At 49.5% G+C, this 25,280-nt stretch overlaps 1 protein-coding gene across 1 annotated transcript; it reads right to left on the bottom strand.

Moving 5' to 3' along the window:
• Positions 1-8,907: 8,907 nt before the first annotated feature.
• On the bottom strand, positions 8,908-24,685 carry LOC116941780 (uncharacterized). Its single transcript, XM_076066702.1, has 8 exons — positions 23,597-24,685; positions 22,784-22,857; positions 19,327-19,434; positions 17,404-17,653; positions 14,925-15,037; positions 13,851-14,071; positions 13,723-13,726; positions 8,908-13,512 (listed from the first exon to the last, which is right to left on the bottom strand). The coding sequence occupies exons 3-8, from the start codon at positions 19,411-19,413 to the stop codon at positions 12,718-12,720; spliced, it is 1,470 nt and encodes a 489-aa protein (XP_075922817.1). The 5' UTR covers positions 19,414-19,434; positions 22,784-22,857; positions 23,597-24,685; the 3' UTR covers positions 8,908-12,717.
• Positions 24,686-25,280: the final 595 nt, after the last annotated feature.

The following is a 25,280-nucleotide window of genomic DNA, read 5'->3' as shown; positions in this document are numbered from 1 at the left end:
GGGCGGCTTGGGGTGGGGAGTGTGATGGGGGGGAGTCTTTATGGTATTTCTTTTTTTACAAATTTTCCGTAATTCGTCGGCGGGGTAAATTTGCGGTAGTTGGCGGTACTAAGGGGGGTAAACCTGTGGTAGTTTTTGTGATACATTTGCGGGAGTTGGCGGTACTTTTGCGGTGATTGTAAGAACCCTTGCTACCAGTGAGCCGGTCACATTCGCTCACACACACACACCTGTGTATATAAATATGTTTTTTTATGGTGACCTAAGACTAGAGGCCCACAGTGCACGTCTTCAAGAACTGCTGATGCTTTGTGCATAATGCTCAGGTGCTCTGCGCTTTTTGGACGCGTTTTTTTAATATAACGGGCAGCATTGTTCCTGTACTGAAACATACAGTAGACAAATTAGGCAATATATATAGGTGGGAGCATAAATATAAATATAGATAAGCGCGATGTTTTAGTGTTTTCTGTTTAGTATTGCGATATACAATCAGAAAAGTACGAACACGTTGGTGCCAATTGTTAGCTTACAAAAACGATCGATGTGATGTTTATTTTGTCGTGTTAGATCGCATGGTTCATACAAATTGCATCTCACAATCGTCGCGGAATCACGGACGCGGGCTGGGAGGCTGCTAGGCGCTGAGCCGGCGCCAACAATCCGCTCTGCAGTTCTCTAGGCCGTATATTAAGATGTGTTCATCCAATTAGTATTTATATACGTGCGGAAGGAAACCAGAGCACCCGGAGAGAACCCACGCGTGCGAGGGGGCGACACTCTATTCCAAGGGGGGGGGGGGGGGGGGGCGGCAACCAAAATAATAATGAGAGCAAACTTTTTTGTTAGAATTCGGAATAAAAGGGCCCCTGTATATATTCTTAGCTCTTTCGGTAAAGTCACGTTGAAGGGAAACAATAAAATAATAAAATATATAAACGTGACTTTACCGAAAGAGCTAAGAATATGAATTACTGCAGTCACGAAAGCTTAAAATCAAAAAGGGCCCCTATATACGTTCTGGTTCAGCCCTTCAAGAGCGCGCCGTGCGGATCTTGAAGCCGCAGTTTGCTGGCCCCTGTTCTGTGCCGTACAGAAGGGACCGATGAAATATAAATAAATACCCACGGTAAGGGAGTCTTTTTATTTTTTTGTCATTTTGTCCGATCCACCTACCCTCGCTGCCTCCACGCACGGTGCTGGATTACAGGCCACGTTTCATAATCCGTGGCTTGCGGCTTTACATCTGTAATGACAGTAGAGTCTGCATGCAGTGTGAGTGGACTAGTGGACACGGGATGTAATGTCAGGGGAGTCAGCCTGAAGTGCGAATGCACTCGTGACCACGGGAGGTAATGACAGGGGTATCAGTTGTGAGTACGAAGGGACTGGTGGTTACAGGAATGTTCGAGAAGGGGGCGTGGTCGATTGACGGGAGAGGCCGGTGGAGTCTGCCGGTGGAGCGAGCGTCCAGAGGCAGCGAGAAGGTTCGGGAAGGGGGCGTGGCCTCGGTCGGTATGTAAAGGGGAGATGCACGGGAGACTCGGGGCTGTTGCGGTGGGGGTCTCCGCCTGATGTCAATGAACGTGTCTTCAATAAAGTGCCATCTCGAGAGGAGTGTGTCAAGTCGTCATTACACATGGACAAACGACACACTCGAGCCCCGTTCTAACCCGTCCCGGATCAACGCAAGGGAGGCCTGGCTAAACGAACCGCACACGAGTCAAACCGGTGGCACAGCTGTACACAATCCGCGGGCTATGTTGTTGGGCGCGTTGTGTTCGTACGTACTGCATGTTGAACGTCTTTCGCGCCGTACGTAGCCAATCGCGAGTGCATGTGCGCGAGCGGGCTGAGTTTGTTAATTAACTATTCCATTATTAACGAACTATTTCTATTTTACCAGGTAAGGCCACTGAGCGATGTAACTCTTTTTTTTTGTCAGAAGCGACCTGGCCACAAATGTTAAGCTCAACGAAGCGGGCTTATCGTGTGGACATGTACAGCAGTCAAGTACTCTAAACGTGTGTTGATACATGTGGTTGGACAAAACCCGAAGCACTAGGAGAATAATCCACGCGACCACGGGGAGAGAGAGAAAGAGACACGCTGATAGAGAACCACGCAAACTCCAAATATACAGCAGCAGCAGCAGCAGGCATCGTCAGGGTCGGGATCGAACCCACGACCTCCTGCATACCAGGCGAGGTAGTTAACATTCAGTGTTTTTATCCAGCTTGGCCAGGATTGGGTACAACTTAGCCTACTGGGACTGTCGGAGCTGTGCAACGATCGCGTCCACGCCTGAGCAATCAGTCGCGAGCAACTCGGTTCCATGCAACTGATTGGCTCACTCGTGGGCTTCTCGGCAGCCCGGTGTGCTTGCGCAGAAGTCTGCTTTCAGGCGGCTTGGAGTGGCGTGCTTCATTCATCGCGATCGTTTCTTATCCGGTTTAAATTCCCCGTTGCGCAACCATTCTCTCAGACGTGGACAAAGCAAGTTGCTGGCGATGAAGTCGCGCGATGCACGCTAGTTTATTCATATTCTTGGTTCTTTCGGTAAAGTCACGTTGAAGGGAAAATAATAAAATAATGAAAAATATATAAAACAATTAAATTCTCACGACGTTTCGACTGCAACACAAGCAGTCATCACCTGATGATGCAACACAAGCAGTCATCACCTGATGATGCAACACAAGCAGTCATCACCTGATGATGCAACGCAAGCAGTCAGCACCTGATGATGACTGCTTGTGTTGCAGTCGAAACTGCTTGTGTTGCAGTCGAAACGTCGTGAGAATTTTATTGTTTCATATATATATATTTTATTATTTTATTGTTTTCCCTTCAACGTGACTTTACCGAAAGAACCAAGAATATGAATCACTGCAGTCACGAAAGCTTTAAATCAACAGATAGTTTATTTGTCGCCAAGTTCCATTCCCTGTGAATGTATATCCTCCACATTTATAAACATACATTTAGAGTATTTCATAATAGAGTATTTGTCTGCTATAAATTTCCACATAAGCCACTTTGTTGAGCTATCAGTTGTGGCAGGTCGCTTCTGTAAAAGAGTTATATATATTCTTGGTTCTTTCGGTAAAATCACGTAGAAGGGAAACAATAAAACAATAAAAATATAAAACAATTAAATTATCACGACGTTTCGACTGCAACACAAGCAATCGTCATCAGGTGTGAAAACCACAGCAAGAACATTTTAAGTGGCGGTTTTTCTTTTTTTATTATTTTATTGTTTTCCTTCAACGTGACTTTACCGAAAGAACCAAGAATATGAATCACTGCAGTCACGAAAGCTTTAAATCAACAGATAGTTTATTTGTCGCCAAGTTCCATTCCCTGTGAATGTATATCTCGGTTTGATCGCGTTTCATGAAAACGTTAACACTGCGCCTCTAACAAGCACCGATATATGTTCTTGGTTCTTTCGGTAAAGTCACGTAGAAGGGAAACAATAAAATAATAAAAATATAAAATCAAAATTTAAGCATCGATATGTCAATGAACACGCACACGGTTAAGCGCTCTGGCTACCGTACGCACACGTGGCTGTATTTGAGTTAGATTCCCGGTCGCGGCTAATGCCAGTCGACGAGTCATATCCGTACCGCTTCAGGGTCCGACCCAGCCGGTTCGCAGTGAGCAGCATCTCGCGTGAACTCACAAGCGAGCTACGACTCCAGTCAATATTTTGTTTTGCTCGCTCTCGAGATCAGGCCACGCTCTCTGACAACAACAACAGCAACAACCAAATAACACACACTTTAGAGAAAATAAATCTTGCCCAATTTATTGTTTTGGTTGGGGTGAATCGTTTAGCGTTGTTGCTATATTTGGTTTGTCGAGTTATTCGCGGAACGGACGATAAAAAAATAATGATAATAAAACAAGAATCAATCAAAACACCTTTCAATAAATCAATCGCGCCGCGATTGTACCGCGGAGAGCGGCGGGAGAATCAACCCCCGGTGCGGCATGGGGGTCATTTGGTGCCATTGTCGGAACCGGATGAAGGAGGCACGAGACGCGCTCGTACACCACGGGACAGAGAGCGAGAGAGCGAGCGGGTCGTGAAGATAAACGAGAGATCAGATTTCAAAGTCAAGCTCAAGGACGCTGCCGGCCAACAGCCAGCAACAACAACCAATGCCACGACTTCCGTTTCGCTACACACGGCTGCAGGTTTTAAGCTCCCCCCACCCACCTGCTTCCCTTCCCACCCACCTTTCCCCCCCCCCACCCGCCTTTCCCCCCCCACCCGCCTTTCCCACCCACTCACCTTTCCCCCCATTTCCCACTCCCCCCCCACCTTCCCCCCCACCAACCTTCCCCCCCCCCACCCGCCTTTCCCACCCACCTTCCCCCCCATTTTCCCCCCTCCCCCCCCACCTTCCCCCCACCCACCTTTCCCCCACCCACCTTTCCCCCCCACCCACCTTCCCCCCCCACCCGCCTTCCCCCTCTCACCCACCTCATCCACCCACTTTCCCCCCCCCACCTTCCCTCCCCCCACCCACTTTCCCCACCTACCTTCCCCCCCACCCACCTTTCTCCCCCCCACCCACCTTCCCCCCCCACCCACCTTTCCCCCCATTTCCCCCCTCCCCCCCCCACCTTCCCCCCCACCCATCTTCCCTCTCTCACCCACCCTCATCCCATCACCTTTCCACCCCACCTACCTTCCCTCCCCCCACCCACTTTCCCCACCCACCTTCCCCCCCCCACCCACTTTCCCCCACCTTCCCCCCCACCCACCTTCCCCCTCCACCCACCTTCCCACCCCACCCACCTCCCCCCCCCACCTTTCCCCCCCACCCACCTTTCCTCCCATTTTCTCCCTCCCCCCACCTTCCCCCCCACCCTCCTCTCCCCCCCCACCTACATTCCACCCCACACACCTCCCCCACCCACCTTCCCCCCCCCCACCTTCCCACCCACCTTCCCCCTCTCACCCACCTCATCCACCCACCTTTCCCCCCCCCCACCTTCCCTCCCCCCACCCACTTTCCCCACCTACCTTCCCCCCCACCCACCTTCCAACCCCCCACCCACCTTCCCCCCCTACCCACCTTCCCCCCCTACCCACCTCCCCCCACCCCGCACCCACCCCCCACGCCTCACCCCCACCCACGTGTGTCCGTCTCTCGTGGGAGATGAGAGGTGGAACCGCGATGGGGTCGAGAGGAGATTCGCGACACCTTCTCCGTGTGCTCTGCATCGTAAGACGCTCGACAAAGTAAGACGCAACGCCAGAAGTGTGTGCCAAGTGTCAATCGGGTCACCGAAAATAAGTGGTCACGCGTGCGCGTGCGCCCACGCACACGTATACCGAATTGTAAGACGCGCCCTCCGACTTTTATTTTGAAAATTAAGTCGGGGGGGCGGAGGGAGGATAGAGACGTTTTGTAATCCGGAGAATTCGGTACACGACACGGTACCAGACCGGTCGTCGTTTTTTTTGTTTTTACCGATGTCGGAACTCATGTGACTCGCGTCGGATAGACATAGCTCTCAACGAATCATGCGCATGCACAAAAAAAACCCCACAAATGTGAGCGAGGTTTAAATTTCGAATGAAATTAGCGCGCATTCCTCGTTGATGAGTCCACTGCTGGACGAAGGGCTCCCCCCACGCCGCGTCGGTCGCGTGCCTCTCCAAGGACGGGTTCGTGGCGTCATTCGCACCGCATTGCAGCCCTGGAAATATCGAAGCGGGGTTGTTGTTTTAAAAAAAAAAAACCCGAATTCGAACTCGGCTCGCCGGGTTCGTGCTAGCCGCTACACTACGAGCGCCGGGCAACCTCAACGCGTAAGGGGCCGTCCATAAATGACGTCACACGGCGTCACAAAATGTCAGACCCCCCCTCAAATATGACGTCATAAAGCTCTGCCCCCCCCCCCCCCCAAAAAAAAAACATATTTCCATTTTGAAAATTAAACATGCTTCAAATCGATTTAAACTATTGTCATTGTAGTGCGTGTTTAATGTGGCGCTGCACTCAGATGTTGTAGGAGTGTTGTTATAACATTTCGTGTTCTTATAACAAATCTATATTTATTTAAAGTTGCGTAATTTGATGTGACGTCACATTTCTCAAACCCCCCCCCCACCTCGTCACACATCGTCGCCAATGTCTGACCCCCCCCCCCACCAGGTGCGTGACGTCATTACATGTCTGAAACATAATACCAGTGTTTACGTGCCCCTTCAAGCTGGTAACCCTCTATACCTACCTAAACTCATGTGCGCTGCTCGGTCAAAATGTACAGTATATGCACAGACGAAGATCCCACTCCCCCCGTATAGCCTTAACAGACTGTTGGGGCAAGTGCTGTTTACCAAGCACCTATGAAGGCCGGCACGGCACACGAGAGGGGTGGTGTGGTCAGCACCACGCCCAGCAGCCTTTGTCTCCGCAGTGGCGATGGTGTTTACACACCGCACCAGGTACTCATTTGAGGCTGAGTCGACCCAGGGGAGGCCCAGGACCGCTTAAGATATTCGTCACTAGGTGCTGGCCGTGAGCGGGAATCGAACCCGGGTCGCCAGGTTCATAGTGCAGCGCGCTAACCGCTACACTATCGCTCCCCACACACGCACACACCTGCATTTGCATATATTCAATGCCTAGCATAGCCTGTGACCACATCACCCGTAATGTGCCCGATTTCGTCAGATGCCGCAAGTGAAAAAGGTTTTAGCCTGAACAGTGTTTTAAAAAAAAAATCACCGTTGCTTAAATGAGCACAGGCCCAAAATCCCCAACGATGCCAAGCGACCAGCAACAAACAGCACCGCTGAAGATGCAATAGATAAGATGTATTTTTCTATTTTTACCAGTTAAGGTCCATTGAGCTATTTTGCTATTTTCCAGAAGTTGATGTGGCCACCAATGATAGCTCAACGAAGTGGCTTTTCACGAGGACACATATGTAGCAGCCATACACCCTGAACGCGTGATGTTGATTCTAAATGTGAAGCGGGAAAATCGGAGGACCCGGAGAAAAATCCACGCGACCACGGGGAGAGAAACACGCAAACTACAAAAAAGACAGGCGTCAGGGTCGGGATCGAACCCACGTCCTCCTGCAAACCAGGCGAGGCAGTTAACATCTCACCCCGTGGTAGTTAATTCTGTACCCTGGGAGCCCTGGGGGAGTGAGTCGTGCGTGTGAAAACTCGCTACGAACCCGACACTACCAAGTCTGGTTCGCCGCTCACGGCTGAACCGCTCCTGGGCCTCCCCTCGGTCGTGTCAGCTTCAAGTGAGTAGCTGGTGCGGTGTAAACATCGTCGCCACTCGTGTGCCGTGCCGGCCTTCACAGGTGCTGGTCGCTTACGGCGCCTATGCCCCAACAGGCTATTACGGAGGATAATTTGTCTTTGTTTTTTTTGTAAGGCAGAGAGGGTGGGGATGAGGAGATATGATCTGTTCAGATACACATCGCCACTGATTTTAGCTGCAGTCGGCAATCAAACTCAGATCGCCTGTACCCGCAGTCGTTTGTTTCCGATGGACGGGTGGACTTTGGATGGCGTGCAATCACCACGATTTCTCGCTTCGCTTTGTCCACACATGCAGTCTGGTACTCCCTCAGTATGGCTTCTCGTCTTGCAGATGGCAGTGAGGCGGTGAGCTCCGAGCTCTTTCACACGAAACGTTTATACCTGGTCTCCCGGGGTCGGATTTATGCCCGGTCTGATTCTGGATTGTGGCCCTGTCAACACCCCCCCACCACCCTACATTAAGAAAGGGGAATGTTTTGATTTAAAGCTTTCGTGACTGCAGTAATTCATATTCTTAGCTCTTTCGGTAAAGTCACGTTGAGAATTTTTATTGTTTTATATATATATTTTATTATTGTATTGTTTCCCTTCAACGTGACTTTACCGAAAGAGCTAAGAATATAAAGGGGAATGTGTTTATCCACACGTTGGTGTATTTCCGGTCATCTTCGCAAGCAGCAGCGGCTTTTGTCTCAGCCATCGGACAAAGACGGCGGTCACCGCATCGCGCGCTGTCAAACGCGCTTCTGTGGCCGTCTGGAACGCTCTTCCTCCCGATATTAAGAAGCCGCTGGAGCTGTGCACTTTCAAATCATCTAGATTGAAAACGAATTTCTTTAGAGCTGCTGTATGTTGTCCTTCCCCACGCACCTCCGATTAGCACGGGTGGCTACGTACGGTGCAAACGAAGTTCGGCACACATACATACGTACACTTCCCATCCCTCGCACTTGATTATTTAGTTCTCGAGCTATTCACAGAACGCCGGCAACACTTATCTCAAGAAATCAACAAAAATCCGCGATCAATCATCGCTGCGTCTGCACCTGCACGCGCGTGCGCATGACAACAAACAGCCAGTAGGACATGCCCAGTAGCGAGCGAGTACAAGGGGATCTTGTACTGGGGGGGGGGGGGATGTTGCATCATGCACCAGTCACGTATATCGAGACCCCTTATCTGCCCGTGTCCGACGGACGCTGCCTATCTTGTCTGAAATCAATGTCTAAGCCGACGGGGGGAGATAATAAAAAGACGAATTTTTAAAATACACGTCAGTGCCAACGGACAGGACCCTACACGCGCCAGCGTATTCGTACGACTGTTGCCCAATATAAACTTGATGTGGGCAATTGACGACTCATCAACATGTAGACGCGCGCGTGAATGATTCCACCGGTGTGCGTGTGTGCGCGCGCGTGTGATTCATTGCCGGTGCCCAGATGTTATCATCCGTCACGAAGGCGCTCACAGCAGCGCGATTGTGCTCAAGTTGTCGGTCCCCCGGATTCCTTCTGCGACTCTCACTCGCAAACCTTTGAAAGCCAAGACGACACGGGGTTGGTGGAAAGACGGCGCCTGGGGAGTCCGAATGATTATAGCCTACGTGTTGTGTCATATATTTATTGGGATATTTCGCGGTATCCAGCGATGAATCACAAAACAACAGTGCCGTAGAGCGTTAATACAATCAAGAACGATGTACAGCCCTCTATAAATCCACTGCTGGATGATGGCCATCTGATCATGGGGTTGTTGTTTTTTTTATCACAGAGTCACAGTAGCATTTGTATTTCAACAATGGTCTTTCTCCTCCCCTGCTCAAACAACTTTCGTGGTGTGGGAACAAAAATCAGCGTAGGTGACCTTGAGCTAGCGGTGGAAATTCCTCGTTTTCATGGCAGGGGGGGAAGTGTCTGCAACGATGAAGGTTGTAGGTCATGATACGCGTGGTTTGTGCGGGTTTCGACTGCGGTTAAGACCCTAATTATCATCTCAGACTAAATCACATTGGATACCCTGAACCATATAATATCTCAGAAGCTAAGCAAGCATGTGTCTGGTTAGTTATTTGGATGAGAGGTTGCCTGGTGATCACCAATGTTGAAGGCTTGAGGTTGGCCAAATGCTGGCAGTAGAACAATGGCTTTTTAAATCAATCCGTGCGGAGCTTTGAGTATTTTTTCCATTCCTGGCACTCCAGTTTCATCCCATATGCCGAACATTCCACTTGCAGGACCTTCCTTAAAGAGAGTCTGGAGTCTCAGTGAGGCTTTCCTGGGTAAATGCAGGTCATACCTTGCTGATCTCGTTAAGGAGCATCAACAATCACGGGAACCCCAGTCCTCCTCGCAGCGGTTCTTGCCTGGCCATCGAACAAAGACGGTCACCGCATCGAGCGGGTTCAGATGTGCTTCTGCGGCCGTCTGGAACGCTCTTCCTTACGATTTTGGGAAGCCACTGGAGCGATGCACTTTAAAATCTGGATTCATAACAAATTTCTTAAGAACTGCTCTTTGTGTTCGAGTTTGTTTGTCCGTCCCACGCGCCTCCGACTAGCACGATTGGCTACGTACGGTGCGAAAGAAGTTCAACATACATACATTATTACTGCAATTATAACTCACGGTACGGACTGGTCAAGCGACTTGAACCACATGGCACAAGTCCCCAACTGCATCAGTCAGGACAGAGTCAAGGAATGGAGAGCGACTGCCGACTTTGCGGTCAACCGTGCGGGGATATGCGTAGAATGTGCCGTGTTCCCTCTGCGTCGTGCAAAAGACAAAGATCCCCCTTTTTATAGATGAACAAAGATATGTTTGGGTGGTGTGGCACAGAACCTTGACCAGCCCACGTCGTCTCCCCAGCGCTGATGTCTACACATTGCACCGGGCACTCGCTTAAAGGCTGATTCGACTTACAAAGAGGCACAGGACAGGTTGGGATATTCTCCAGCCGTGGCGCGTAGTGCGCTACCCGCTACGCTGCTACTCATACAAAAGACAAAGCCCCCCCCCCCCCCCGTATAGCCTTAACAGACTGTAGGGGCAAGTGCTGTTAGCGAGCACCTATGAAGGCCGGCACGGCAAACGAGCGGGGTGCGTGTCGAGCACGACGCCCGGCCGCCTTTGTCTCCCTCCTGGCGATATTTACACACCGCACCAGGTACTCATTGGAGGCTGATTCAACCTAGGGGAGGCCCAGGACCGGTTCAGATAATCATCACTGGTGTTGGTGGCCGTGAGCGGGAATCTAACTCGGACAGCCGGATTCGTAACGTAGTGCGTTAACCATTACGCCACACACGCCCAGATACGTACAGGCTGGAGCTCTGCCGAGTTTCGTACTAACTAATCACACATTTCACAATCGTACGCCACGTTTTGCCCTGCGGCAGTTTATAGTTTTATGGCTATTAAACGTACAGCGCACGTGGGGACATCGCCAGCAATCATTTAAAGGGACAATCGTTTATCTAAAGATGAGATATTTCGTGTACATTTACAATAATGTGACTGTTTTTATGAAGATATATCGATGCTAAGTTGTATTTTTGTTTACAAATAGTGCTACGTGTTACTTTTGCGTCCAAATTGTAAAAAAAAACCTTCACGTCTATATTGGCTATATTTATTCAAGTACCTGTACAGCGACAACCCTGTCAATGATTTTAATCAATTTGTACATGCGTTCAGAGTTCATAACCCTAATCGCGTACTTCCATAATCGATAATCAACGCTGCGGTGCCTTTTGTCAGCATGGCCAGCAGTAATACATTTATACGAAAGGCGAAGAACAAAAGGAGAGAGGCAAATTAATCAGTGCGCTTGCATTTTCGTTTGTGACCTGAAATAAATACAAAACATAGGGAGCCCCCTTTCGTCAATCCACTGCCGGACGAGGGCCTCTAAACGCCCATGGGGGTCGTTGGGGTTATTTGACCCCACACCAAAGGGCGGGTGGGAGGTTGGCGGGGGGCCGAGGTGGGGAAGGCATAGACGTGGAAGCATAGAACTGCAGTACAACAACTGACTCTGCTGTGATACCCGTAGCTGATTCGCCACGTGACCCAGCAGCCGCATGTCACACGCCTTCGCTGTGCAAGGAAAGCGTTGCGCATCCTAAGCGCTATCCGGATGACTGGTACCAAGCACCGCTTGGCTGGGCAGAGAAATGGGGGTGGCATTCCGGGCGATTCGATCACACAAACACGCGTTTAGAGTATTTGGCTGCTGTACATTTTCACGCGATAAGCCACTTCGCTGAGCTTTCATTTGCGGCCAGGTCGCTTCTGAAAAATGACGAATAGCTCAGTGGTCTTTACCTGGTAAAAAAAAGGTTCAGTTTATCTATGTTTTTTTATGATTTGCTCACCTTTCCTATACTTTGCGTTCTATCGTTTTTATTAGTTTTTGTAACTTTTTGACCCGCCCCTACCGGACATCAGGGGTTTCTCCGGCATAAATAAAGATTCTGATTCTGAAAAGAGTATACCGTGTAAAGAAAGGCACTCCACTGTTCCTTCTCATCCAATGGAATGCTACAGAAACACATCGTACACGTAGGAGGTCTCGTTATAAAAAAATCTAAGTAAATCAAAGGAAAAACTATCAAAGTGTCGACGACAATGCCGAAGCAGGGCTTATTCTCGTCCAATAAAGACAGCGGCGGCGACAGTTCTCACACGATATATTACTAATTAAAAAAAAAGAAAGTCAATCAGAGGCAGACTTTACGTGATTTGCATAAGGAATTCTCCGTCGTGATGATGATCTTGATGATAAATTCGTACGGGAGAATGGCAACATTTCGCTGAAAAGATGTTAAGCCCTTTGATATCCGGTCAAGAGTTTATTCTTGATGACGCGCGAAGCAGTCCAAAAGACGTTCAGTGGAATCCACGCGTTCACTCGTTCCCCTCCTACACCTGCGCCACCGCTTTCATCGTCGTCATCATCATCATCGTCGTCGACGACGACGACGTCATAATCAGCCGTGCTCAATCCACTGCTGGACGAAGACCTCTCCAAGCCCGACGCCATCCTCAGCAATACCCACGATGCAACTACGATCGACCCCGCACACGAGCTCATTCCATCGCTCCATCTTCTCCCCTTGGTCGTCCTTTCCGACGCGTTCCGTTCCAATCCTTGGCTGCCACTTCCCTTTTTATTTTCGCCCACACGGCCATCAGCCGCCCTAACAGTGGCGTGCCCTTCCCAAAAAACCCACGACATTTGTTTCATCTCTCTCTAAACAGTCCAAAATTACGCCTTCAATAAACTCTCGTACGTTCTGCTAATCTCGTCTCTACGCCTCACCGCGTCTCAAACCTCGCAGCGTAAATTCCCGTGATGGCAACGAGGAGCAAATTGGACCGGGCGGACGGACGCGCAGCTCAGAAGTGGCAGAAGTGCCCGTTGGGGTAGAGGTACTCGCTGGCCGAGTGCGTGAACGGCTCCACGGGCTTGTAGGGAGACGGCTCCTTCCCGTACTGAGCCTCGCACCGGCCCTGCCCGGTTGTACCGACGCCGCCAGGCACCGCCGCCGCAGCCGCGTAGGGTGCCGGGTATCCGTGCAGGAAGGGAGCCGGTTGCTCCTTGGAGAACATGAACTCGGGGTACACCTTGGGGTAGTAGTCGGCGCACGGGTGCTGCACGTTGAACACGCCGTCCCCGTAGGGCAGGTGCGCGTGGTACGCCACCTTGGTGGTCGTCGTGATCACGGCCTGCACGGACGCCGGCGAGCCGGGAGCCCCCGCGGAGCCGACGATCCGGCACGGGACGACGCCGCCGCCGCCGCCGCTACCCAGGGTGGCCGCGTGTCCCGAATTCTCTCCGGCCCCCGCCTCGTCCTGGGAGCCGTGGTGAGCCCCGTGGTCAAGGTATGGGAATCCCGCGCGTTCCTTCCCAGCGCCCCTGCCGTGTTCGGCCGGGTTGTAGGGCAGCGCGCAGCCCTTGTCGTGCAGGGAGTAGTCGCCGCCGGGAGGGGTCCGCATCGGGCCCGGGTAGGAGGAGGTTTGCCGGTAGATGGGGAGGCCCGGGAGGCTGTAGACGGCCCCCAGCGCGGCGCTCGCGGGCAGCTCGTGGGCTCGCTCGTCCTTGCGCTCGAGCTGGGAGGCGTGCGGCTCCAGCTTGAAGGGGAGCTCCGGGGCGCAGGTGGAGCCCAAGCTCGCGAGGGAGTCCTTGTCGTCCTGTTAGAGGGGGCGCCACGGGTGAGTGGGGGCAGGGAGTTAAATGATGGGTGCAGGGGCAGGGAGCGAGAAGGCAGCAGGGGGTGAGTGGGGCAGGGGGTTAAAGGGTGGGTGGGTGGGTGAGTTGGCGAATTAAAGTCGCGAGCGCCTTGAGGAGTGAGTCAGCGAGCGAGTTAATCGCTGGGTGAGTGCAGGGCCGGATTAAGGCACGGGGCTTTAGGGGCTGCAGAGATTAAGTTAAAAGTTCTTTCAATTGTGAATGCTGAATTTTATTTGTTGTTGGCCTTGTAATTTTTTTACTTTTTTTCCTTTTGAAAATATTACTGGGGGGGGCTCACAGTACATGTAGCCCAGGGGGCCTACACAATCTCAATCCGGCCCTGGGTGAGTGAGGAGTGAGGAGGAGTCGAGGGCGTCGGCCCCCCTCCCTCACCTCCGCCGTGCGTTTCTTGCGCACGAGGCCCCCCTCCACGTGCTGCCCCTGCCTCTTGGCCGTGCTGCGACGAGAGTCCGCCTCGCTCTTGCTCTCGGGCCGCGCGTGGTCGTGCAAGCCCTTGGCCTGCACGCACGCACGAGAGGTGGGGGCTCATTTGTGGACGCCTCTGGTGGCCCCCAGCTTTCTCCGGAAGCCAGCCGAGCAGTGCATCGTATGTGTGTGTGTATGTATATGTGTGTGTATGTACGTGTGTATGTGTGTATGTGTGTGTATGTACGTGTGTGATTGTGGGGAGTGATAGTGTAGCGGTTAGCGCGCTGCCCTATGACACCGGCCACACGGGTTCGATTCCCGCTCACGGCCAACACCAGTGACGATTATCTGAACCGGTCGTGGGCCTCCCCTAGGTCGACTCAGTATCAAATGAGTACCTGGTGCGGTGTGTAAACATCGCCACTGGGGAGACAAAGGCGGTCGGGCGTGCTCCTGGCCACCCACCCCCTCGTGTATCGTTCCGGCCTTCATAGGTGCTCGCTAACAGCACTTGTCCCTACAGTCTGTTAAGGCTATATGAGGGATCTTTGTCTTTGTTATGTATGATTGTATGTGTGTGTATGTTAAGCTACCTTTCGCACCATACGTAGCTAATCGGAGGTGCCGGTGGAAGGGCAACAAACTGAGCACAAAAAGCAGTTCTAAAGAAAATAAGTTTTCAATCATGGAGTAGGGAAGTGTTAATCCAGAATTGGTTAACAAAGGGCTCTAAGTTGTCATTTAAATTATGTAATATATCAATGTAAGCTCATTGGTGTTTGGTGATTGTGTTATTTGCAATTCATAATTGAGGGATGCAAAGTATTTGCATTCATTGTGCAGGCACGCGTAAAATAGCTCATCGGATTCCTTCAGTGTAAATAACGATTCTAACTCTGAAACATGACGTCCATGCGGCGGAGGCTGCGGGTAGTTCTCTTGCCTGGAAGAAGATCATCTGGCCCTCCTGTCGCCAGAAGTTGGTCACCGGGTACCCACTGTGACCCCGGCACGCGACCAACTCCAGTCCCGCTCCGCAGTTGGGGCACGCCTTGCCTGCGCACAGAGACGGACGATTCACCTTAAAGCCTCTCCAGACTGTTGGGGCAAGTGCTGTTAGCGAGCGCCTATGAAAGCAACACAGACACACACATTGCACAGCCTCCCTTTGCCGCTGCCTCTCATCAGCTGAACACATTGCCTCTCATCAGCTGAACACATTGCCTCTCATCAGCTGCACCCGCTGCTCTTGGCTGAGACCGCATCGGGCAGCTCTTTCGGCGGCAAGGTGACAATGCAATGGGTCGAACGTCTCCCCGACAGCAGGCGCGTGCTCACGGACGTAGGCTAGAGCAGGATTTGGACGTAGGCTAGAGCAGGATTGAGCCGAGACCATGCTTTGATGTTTCCCAGGTGCTATGGGGGTGGTGCTGGACTACACTGTGAGCAGAATCCACCATTGTGATGTAGTTCTATGCTCCTGCTGCCTTCACCAACCGGCAACTGACCAGCATGGTGAAGTATGGACAAATCATCTTCGTATTGGACAAACCTGGACCCAGCTGGGAAAGTATAATAAAGAGCTCTGAGTTTTTTTTTTTATCAAACACAATACCGCACTATCTACATTGCTGCGTTATAACGTGCTCAATTGGATTTATTTTAATGCTTCCAGGGCCTCCGTCATTTAAAGGCAGGGCTCTCGTCAATAGCGTCCGTTAAACAAACATCAATGAGTGACCCAGACTCTCGTCATTGGCACGGATGCAAAAAAACTGGCCCAGAATACGTGACCAACAAAGCCGGAAGACGAAACAGATGTTCATATTTATATGGGGTATGGAATGGAGGTTCATTTATAAACTAGCCTTTTGCCCGTCCAAGGACGGGTGTTTTGCAGTAAATCTGAAACTTGCAAGCGAAAAGCAGACCGCGACGTGATATATTCATTGCATCCATTCGTGTGCAATTTGTAAGGCCGCGGTGACAGACTTATTTCATTTAAAGGTTATAATCCCTTATTCATCATGACATCATTTTTACTTCGATGTCTCAACAATAGCGTTACGGAGATCACGTGATGACGTGAGGGTTCTGCCTTTGTAGTGAGGGTTGTGAGTTGACGCTGAGGAGGGGGGAGGAGGCGCCTCGCCCCCCCATGTGGAGTGACGTCAGCCGCTAATTATGATGAATGGGGGGGGGCGGTGTCCATTTGAAGGACGCCACCTTATAATGATTATTACTGAGGGGGGCTGTTTGATGTGGCGTGACATCACAAGCTCATGATTATCAATGAGGGGGGGGGGTCCATGTGGAGGACGTCACCTGTTCATGATTATTAATGAGGGGGGGGGGGCTGGTCGACGTGGAGTGAGGTCACGCGCGGGACACACAGACATTCTTGGCTCATTATAATAGTAAATAGCTGGGGGTTTTTTGTCTCGGGGTGGCGGGGGGGGGGAAACAATTTCAATCGAGTAAATTCACCAGCATGAGCCAGCCGTACGCACCTGCAGGGCAATAGTCAGCGGGGAGTGGACGCCAATGCCTCGCCACACGGGACTCTCCATGCGACGTAGTGACGACATTGTCAGCTCAGGTGGGTGCGGCAATTGGTCAGATTGGGGACCCAATATTTGATTTGTCTCGCACGGTTCGCACCCAGGCGATTATGTATTTCGCGCCCCCTCTTAACGCTGTAGGGGCGGTGCGTTTTAAATACGGTAGCGAGATGTTAACTACCTCGCCTGGTATACAGGAGGTCGTGAGTTCGATTCCTACCCCGACGCCTGCATATTTGGAGTTTGCGTGTCTCTCTCTCTCTCCCCGTAGTCGCGTGGATGTTTCTCGAGGTACTCCGGTTTTCCCCTCCGTATTTAGAAACACGCGTTTAGAGTATTCGGCTGTCACTTTGTTGAGCTATCATCTGTGGCCAATTCGCTTGTGAAAAAGAGTTATATAGCTCAATGGGCCTTACCTGGTAAAATAAATAAAAACATTAGTTTAGTTTTAGCATGCAGTGCCATTTGTATGTTTAATACAATATTGTTTGGGAGAAATATTTTTTTTTAAAGTAGCGGGAGAAACGTCTGAGCCATGGGCAGAGTTTGGGGGGGGGCACGGGGGGGGCAATGCCCCCACAAATTGAACACCTTAATTAACCTATTCAAATAATACTTTTACAATTAAAATCACAAATAAATAAATGACATCTAACCGCGATTCCTAATGTGAGGGACAAAGCGGACCCATGCCCGCACCACCCTCCCCCCCCCCAAATAAATAAATAAATAAATCTGGAAGTCGAAACTCTGTGTCTATGAGTCTTAGCCCACGGTGTGCTTGCCGCCTGGCTGCCTCGTTCACAAACGCGTTCGCCGTTCGCCGTTCGCCGTCCGTCGTCGAGTCGATGTGCCAGCCACCTTGCTGCTTCTGGCGCGCCTTCTCGCAGATGGCCGGCCGCTGGTAGAGCTTGCGGCCGTCGGGCAAAGTGCAGGAGCGGCCGCACAGCACCACCCCGAGGCACGACTTCTTGAGGATGGCGCAGTTGTGGTTGTTGGTGTTGCGCATGGCCCAACCGCTCTGGTGCTTCTGGGCGCTGCGCTCCGTCGCGTTGTACACGAGGCGGGCGTATCCGTCAGGCCACTCCTGGAATGAGTCGAGCACCTCCACCTGCGTGGTGGGGTTGGCGGTCAGCGTGGTGGTCGGAGCACTGCGCTACGAACCCGGCGAGCACTAGTTCGATTCCCGCTCACGGCCAACAACACCCAGTGACGATCATCTGAACCGGTCCTGGGTCTCGGCCAGGTCGACCCAGCCTCGAATGAGTACCTGGTGCGATGTGCGAACATCGCCACTGAGGGAGACAAAGGCTGCCGGGCGGCGGTGTTGGCCACCCACCCCCTCGTGTGCTATGTCCGGCCTTCATAGGTGCTCGCGGACAGCACTTGCCCCAAAAGTCTACTGATGCTTTGAGGGGGATCTTTGTATTTGTTTTGAGGTGGGGTGGGGGTAGTGGTTAGAGCGCTAACCCGGCGACCCGCGTTCGATGCAGCATCACCAAATAACGTGTCACATTTTAAGGATAATTTAAGTCTGCTCTTCACTATTTTGTTGGGATAACTATACCGTTAATCTCAGTGTTCTTCACTCATGCCACTTTCGCCGATAAGACATCAGCAGTGCGAGGGCCGCCACACGTGTGAAACCATTGGGGGTTTGACAGCAGCACGATGTTGATGATGGGGGGTGTTGTCACGTGTTGTTTATGGTCGGGGGCCGCACGTCAGGGGCCCGCACTTAAGGCCACCAGGGGCCGCCAGTGGCCCTCGGGCCTTGCAATGAAGAACACCGGCTTAATCTGTATAGTACACGCGCAAATGTATACAGCTTTCCAACGGTGTTGCGATACTCGCAAACAGAATAAAGATGTATACGCCCCTCATATGTTACAGCTATGACCAAATTGATCTTGTAAATCAATATTGTACGATCTCCTTTAGCCTGGGTACTGCTTGGATGGGTGACCACCATGCATTGCTGGGATATTGTTGTGGGCAGCAGAGGGTAATCCAGAAAAAATATATATACATTGCTCAACGGTGCTTCCCTGATCCCACGTCCATGCTGCCCGGCTCCACAAAACCGCAGTGACCAGCGTGGTGAAGTATGCTCACAATTAGTTCCACGGACCAGCCCGGCGCGTGGAGGCATTCATCTAACAGTAGGTTAGCAAAAAAGAGGGCTCTCTCTCTACATGTACGTATGTAATCATAGGCTTATATTATGCATGGCAATATCGCCTGCTCCGTGCGTGGAGGTCGTCAATCCGAGCAGCAATGCCGACTCATCACCTGCTCAGAGCTCCGTGATCTGATGATGTCTGGCGCATTCCGAGCGATTGAGCGACAGGCACAATATACGATAGTGTACATACTATACTGTACACGGATACAACAAGATCAATCGATGATCATAAATGAATACCGCAATCCCCGGATTATAAGACGCAATTATTGCCCACGAGCACAAGTTGGATGTGCGTCTTATAATGTGGGTTGTGCTTGTGTGCGTTCGTGTAACAAGATTTGTTTACACCTTTATTTTACACCCGGGCACACCTTTTTTGGATGCGTCTTACTTTCTGGAGCAAACCTCTGATCGGGACAATACGGTAATTACATACATGTATATATTTGTTTGAACGTTGCAACAATAATAATTATTGCATACTACCCGCTCTGCATTAGCTCCGAGCCTTATCCCAGACACCGCGGGCTCATTACACGCCGCGAATTTGAAGACGCCATTCAAAGTGTATGTTAATCCCGTTTGTGTAGCGATACCTGGGGCAGTTTGGAGTCATTGATGTCCCACTGCGCGTGATTTCTCGGATGACTCGAGGAAGCGCCGGTCATTTCTGACATTTTCATTTTATTATCATTAAAATCAGCCTGCGGGTCAGACAGGTATGAGAAGCACAGAGATTTACTACGTATCCTTGGTTCTTTCGGTAAAGTCACGTAGATAGAAAACAAAAATACAATAATAAAATAATAAAAGCAAAAATAAAAATAGTAAAATGAAATGTACAAAAAATTACTCCGTACACAACGCACGCTGCATAGCTCTGCATTCAGCGTTCCCCACGCTTTTGTGCGGTAGATGCGTTACAAAAAAAAGGGGGGGGGGAGCACACAAAAAAGAAACCGCACAAGGAGACAGCCGCTTGCCGATTAGCGCACACAGTACACACACACAGTACACACACACAGTACACACACACACACAGTACACACACACAGTACACACACACAGTACACACACACACAGTACACACACACAGTACACACACACAGTACACACACACAATACACACACAGTATGCACACACACACAACGCTGTCCAACGTCCGATCGCGTAGCCGCACACGAGTGAATTCAAAACCGCATAGTGTAGCGAATTTTGGGTAGAAAGAGGGTAGCCGCATGTACGCGAAATCGCACGAACCGAACCGGCGAACAGGCGAGGCAAAGCTGTATTTGTTACAGCAACTTTGTCGATCTACTTGAAGGATGAATGCCTTCCCAGGTCGGGTCGGTCACGGGGGTTGTTTGAACATACTACACAGCCATGCTGGTGGGTGAGTGCGGGTTAGTGAAAGGGCGGCGTGGTGTCCTCTAACCCGTTCAGGTATCATTCGGCCACTGATCTTGCCTGTGAGCGCGAGTCTGAATCAGGTGAGGCGGAGTTCGCTGTGCAGTGCGCTAACAACTATGCCACCACTCCACTCCCACTCTCCGTGCGGAGTTGTGATACCAATCGTATCGGGCTGAGCGACTGATGTACATTTTGAAAGATGTTCTGGAAGGAATAGAAAGCTGAGATTTGGCACGTATGTAATCGAGTCGTTGATAATTATTAGATCGATGTTAACATCAAAATGTTAGGTTTTCGTCATCCCGAAAACTGTGGTTGGGGGGAGTTACGTTTTTATTTTTTAGAGCTTTTGAACCTAGGCCGTACTGACGCTCGTATTTATAGAGGTTTAAGTTCGCTGAATACAAGCATAAAATCGTTAGTTCCAAAAATTATGTATTCCTAGTGCTCGTTGAAAGCGCATGATCCTAAAGCCGATATAAAGCGGGCGAACGAGTTACGGGTCAAATATGCGCAGCGAGTTGAGCGCATTACGGGTAATGCGCATCAAACGCGTTGTTTGTGAGTCACGTACGAGGCTATAACGCTCTGTACATATATACAACGAATTACTTGGTGGTTCTTTTGCGATGGCAATAGTGTACAGCCACAAATAAACAACACATTGGTCCGTAACACTCTGCCTTTATGTTCTGTGGGGAGTGGGGTCATCACCCGCAATGTCGCCTAATGTTTTAATTTTAAGGCAGGGTTATTGACAATCGTGTTAAGTGTTTTTTCTATATATAATATATGTTATCACCTGACGGCAGGTAATTGCATATAGTCACAGCTATTATCCGTATCCTAACAGAGAAGAGTGTTAACGATTTAATAGACGCATTGTGATTGGTGGGAGACGCATTGAGGCTTAATGTCGTTCTCCCTCTATAATATCTGCCTCTTATTTTAATGGAGTATCTATACGTGGATCGCCCTGTATGTAAAGTATCATTGTTATATTATATCATTGTTATATGAACAGTTGTTTTGTGTTTATTTTTTTGTCCTTCCCCCGCACCTCCGATGAGCAGGGTTGGCTACGTACGGTGTGAAAGAAGTTCAACAAGCATACGATATTAAAGTACACGGTTGTCATTAGATTAAAAGCGTATATGAGCAGAACTCCGTTCCGCGTCTCCATATATTAATACTACACGGGCTAGTCACACCCACCTTATTATTGGGTGTTTTGCAGACCAATATAATCAAGCAGCACAAACTATTTAAGCAATTAAACTCTGATGGAAGCGTCTCCACCTCTTTGCTGGGTAGTCTCCGGCTTGTAAAACAAACGCAGCCAGATCAGCCACATGTGTCGTTAACCCACCACCAACCCGACACTGCTAATGAGTAAGGTTTGTCACGTAAACAAAACGTGCCAATTAGTTACTAGTTCATCACACCGGGTGGTGGGTGGGTTAACGACACATTTAGATTTATACGATCTAACCCCCCCCCCCCCACCAATATTTTTATTTTATTTATTACGAAAAATATTGGTCGCGAAGACCTCACGTGTTAAATAACCCGTATATGTCTTCTTTGGTTCTTTCGGTAAAGTCACGTAGAATGAGAATAAAATAATAAAATTCTCACGACGTTTCGGCCACAACGCAAGCGGCCGTCTTCAGGTGAAAGGAACTGACCTGTCGGGACGACAGAGCTTCAATGTGACTTTACCGAAAGAACCAAAGAAGATGAATCCTTGCAGTCACGAAAGCTTTAAATCGAAACCCATATATGGGTTGAGTGATTGGCAAGAGCACTACGTATAATCGATGGCACCCCCGTTCAACTTATAGAGAAAAAAACCCCCAAGCGCCATACCATATACACAAACTCGGTCATTCGAGTACATCGGGAGTGGATGTTTCATGCAGCACAGAGCCTGACCTGTGTGTTTGTTGTGTGTGCAAATCGACTCATCCTTGGCGCGTGCACCTATCGGCACCCACTCAAAGGTTCTCTTTAAAAAAAAACAAGCACAAATTCTTGCACCATGTTGTCTTTTTAATGTTTTTTTTTGTTGTAAAAACCAGATCAGTCTAGTTTTTGCCAGCATACCGTAAAGCAGAAGTGACGCACTATGATAGAAATATGTTTAATAAACTAAACGCTGAAACCGTGTGCTTATAAAGAAGGGTCAATACCCGAAACGTCGCCGATTATGTTTCTTTCCTTTTTCTTTTAAGATACTGTTGTTGTCGAGTGTGCTGAGTTTTTTTTGTATATAATTTCAGCCATAGTTTTCCGAGTAAAATATATGTTGATATATAACTGTATTCCTATATTTTGATTTAAAGCTTTCGTGACTGCAGGGATTCATATTATTGGTTCTTTCGGTAAAGTCACGTAGAAGGGAAACAATAAAATAATAAAAAAAATTAAAAAAATATAAAACAATACAATTCTCACGACGTTTCGACTGATTGTGTTGTAGTCGAAATGTCGTGAGAATTGTATTGTTTTAAAATGTTATTATTTTATTGTTTCCCTTCTACGTGACTTTGCCGAAAGAACCAAGAATATGTATTCCTACATATATGTATGTGTGTTGAAGACAGTTGAACATACACATGTGATGTTTGGCAACAGCTTACCTTGGTCTTTCTCCTGACATTAACGTGCAGGTAATAGCAGAGGTTTCAAGGTTGAAGCTGGTGTTGAGGTCAAACTGGAAGTACAAATTGTGGTGAACAGGTTGCATTACTCAACCCGAATTGTGGGGAACAACCAAACCATCATACACCATGGACTATCGTAAAGTCCAGCTCATAGACATGCTCGCTATACGCCGATCAACTCCATTATACATACAGACTGTCGACAAGGTACGTGTGTTTAATTGAATCAAAAGTTATTTGCACACCACGTGAATATTAACATTTAACGAAGACTTTGCGTACACGTTTACATCCGAGTATAGTAACGTGTGATTTGTAAAGTGAAAACAAATGTCAAGTTCAAATGCCCCTATAATGTTACACTAATTAATAGCATTAAGCCAATTGCATCTAGCTAGTGATGATCATAGGTGCTCGCTCACAGCACTTGCCCCAACAGCCTGTTAAAGGCTATATGGGGGATCTTTGTCTTTATGTGTGTTTGTCAGTGCCCCGTAGCAGCGGTAGGGGGGCAAAGCCTCAAGTGCTGAAAGTTCCGCACCCCCTATAAATTCTTTAAAAGTGAATGAAAAAAAATATCGAACAAAAAAGCAGATATTACCATCACTCTTTCTGTTTTAGCGTTTACATTTCTACTGAAGTTTGCTTAACATCGATGGTGTCGTGATCCCCTCTGAGTATATGTATGCCCCCCCCCACCCCCCGTCTTTAAATCAGTCCACACGATATGACTGTGTGTGCGTGTACATTATAAACTGTGTCCCAGGTTATATATATAAAGTAACTTACGATTGAGAGCCGCAAATGTCACGTCCAGATTGAAGCAGGGATCGATATGTATGTACGTGTGTAAAACCTCGAGACCAAATAATCTGAACGAATCATTAGTGTCGCTGCGGAGAACGAGAGCGTTATGCGGTGAGCTCAGAGTAGGGCGATCCCGCAGCACACGAATCAAGACAACCACACTGATCCGTCTCTAGCTCTCCTTTCTTTTTTTCTTTGCGGTTGGGGGAGGTGCAGGGGGAGGTAAATCCTCCTCCTTGGTCCGGACGAGCAAGACACTTGCCTTTTTAGACCACGTGAACCGTACTGGTAATACAACCCCGTCTGGCCGGCCCTGACGGGTCACTCTAGGAGCTGTAGGAGAGGTGGCGCTCTCTGCACTCGCGCGCGGTTATGGGGGAGTGGAGAGAGGGAAGTTGGTGGTGGAGGTAGAGGGAGTGGTTGGTGGTGGTGGTTGGTGGTTGGTGGTGGTGGTGGGGGAGTGATCTTTACGTTTCGCACTGGAATCCAACCGGAACGTTCGCGCGCGCGCAGGCTAAGTCACCGAGACGAGAAAGGCAAAAAAAATGTGCAACGCAACGCAGAGGACTTTAGAGGGTCGACGCAATGAGATGGGCCCAACTTGGCGAGAGGTCCCGGCCACGCGAGTAGAACGCCAACTTGCGTCGTGCACCCTTCTCCACCCGACACGGTCAAGCGCGTGAATTTGTCACGTGAACAAAGCACATCGGCACGTTTGTTCACGTGGCGCGACTCCGTTCGCGTCGATGCGCTCGAGTGGAGGCTGGGTGTACGACGCACAATGGCATTTTACTCACGCCATCAATTACGAGTAGTAATTATGAATCATAATCGATGGTCGCAAAAGCCTACTTGTTATGTTTTTTTTCGTGAGAGGTTAACGACGTCTCCCGCCGTGGAAATGTGGAATTGACAGCCACTGGCTCAAAGCTGTCAAAAGAGATTGGTGACGCATCCATTGATCATGAACCTACGACCACATCGATTATAAAAGCTCAGCGTTCCGTTTGTCCTTTTGTCCGTCAACTAAATGATAAGAGCCTTTCAGAAGGCCTGCATCAAAACGTTGTAGAAAGTGGACAGCCCCCACCCACATGTGGGGATGAAAAGTTGATCCAACAGGTTTCCAAAAATTGGCGACCCTCAACCCCTCAAAACATTTTCACTCCACCCCACCCCCCCCCCCCAAATACATTCATTTTGTAGGCATATATGCCTACACACCCCACATACAATAGTCAGCAGTATCTACTACACACCCTACATATAATAGTCAGTAGTATCTACTACACACCCTACATATAATAGAGTCAGTAGTATCTACTACACACCCTACATATAATAGAGTCAGTAGTATCTACTACACACCCTACATACAAGAGAGTAAGTAGTATCTACTACACACCCCACATACAATAGAGTCGGTAGTATCTACTACACACCCCACATATAATATAGTCAGTAGTATCTACCACACACCGTACATACAATATAGTTAGTAGTATCTACTATACACCCTACATACAAGAGAGTCAGTAGTATCTACTACACACCCCACATACAAGAGAGTCAGTAGTATCTACTACACACCCTACATACAATAGTCAGTAGTATCTACTACACACCCTACATACAATAGAGTCTAGTATCTACTACACACCCTACA

The sequence above is a fragment of the Petromyzon marinus genome, chromosome 12 (genome assembly GCF_048934315.1).
Source record: "Petromyzon marinus isolate PM22_M1 ecotype Great Lakes invasive population chromosome 12, UKy_Petmar_22M1.pri1.0, whole genome shotgun sequence".
NCBI lineage: Eukaryota > Metazoa > Chordata > Hyperoartia > Petromyzontiformes > Petromyzontidae > Petromyzon > Petromyzon marinus.
The sequence above is the reverse complement of the archived record's forward strand: the minus strand, read 5'-3'. Positions and strand labels throughout refer to the sequence as shown.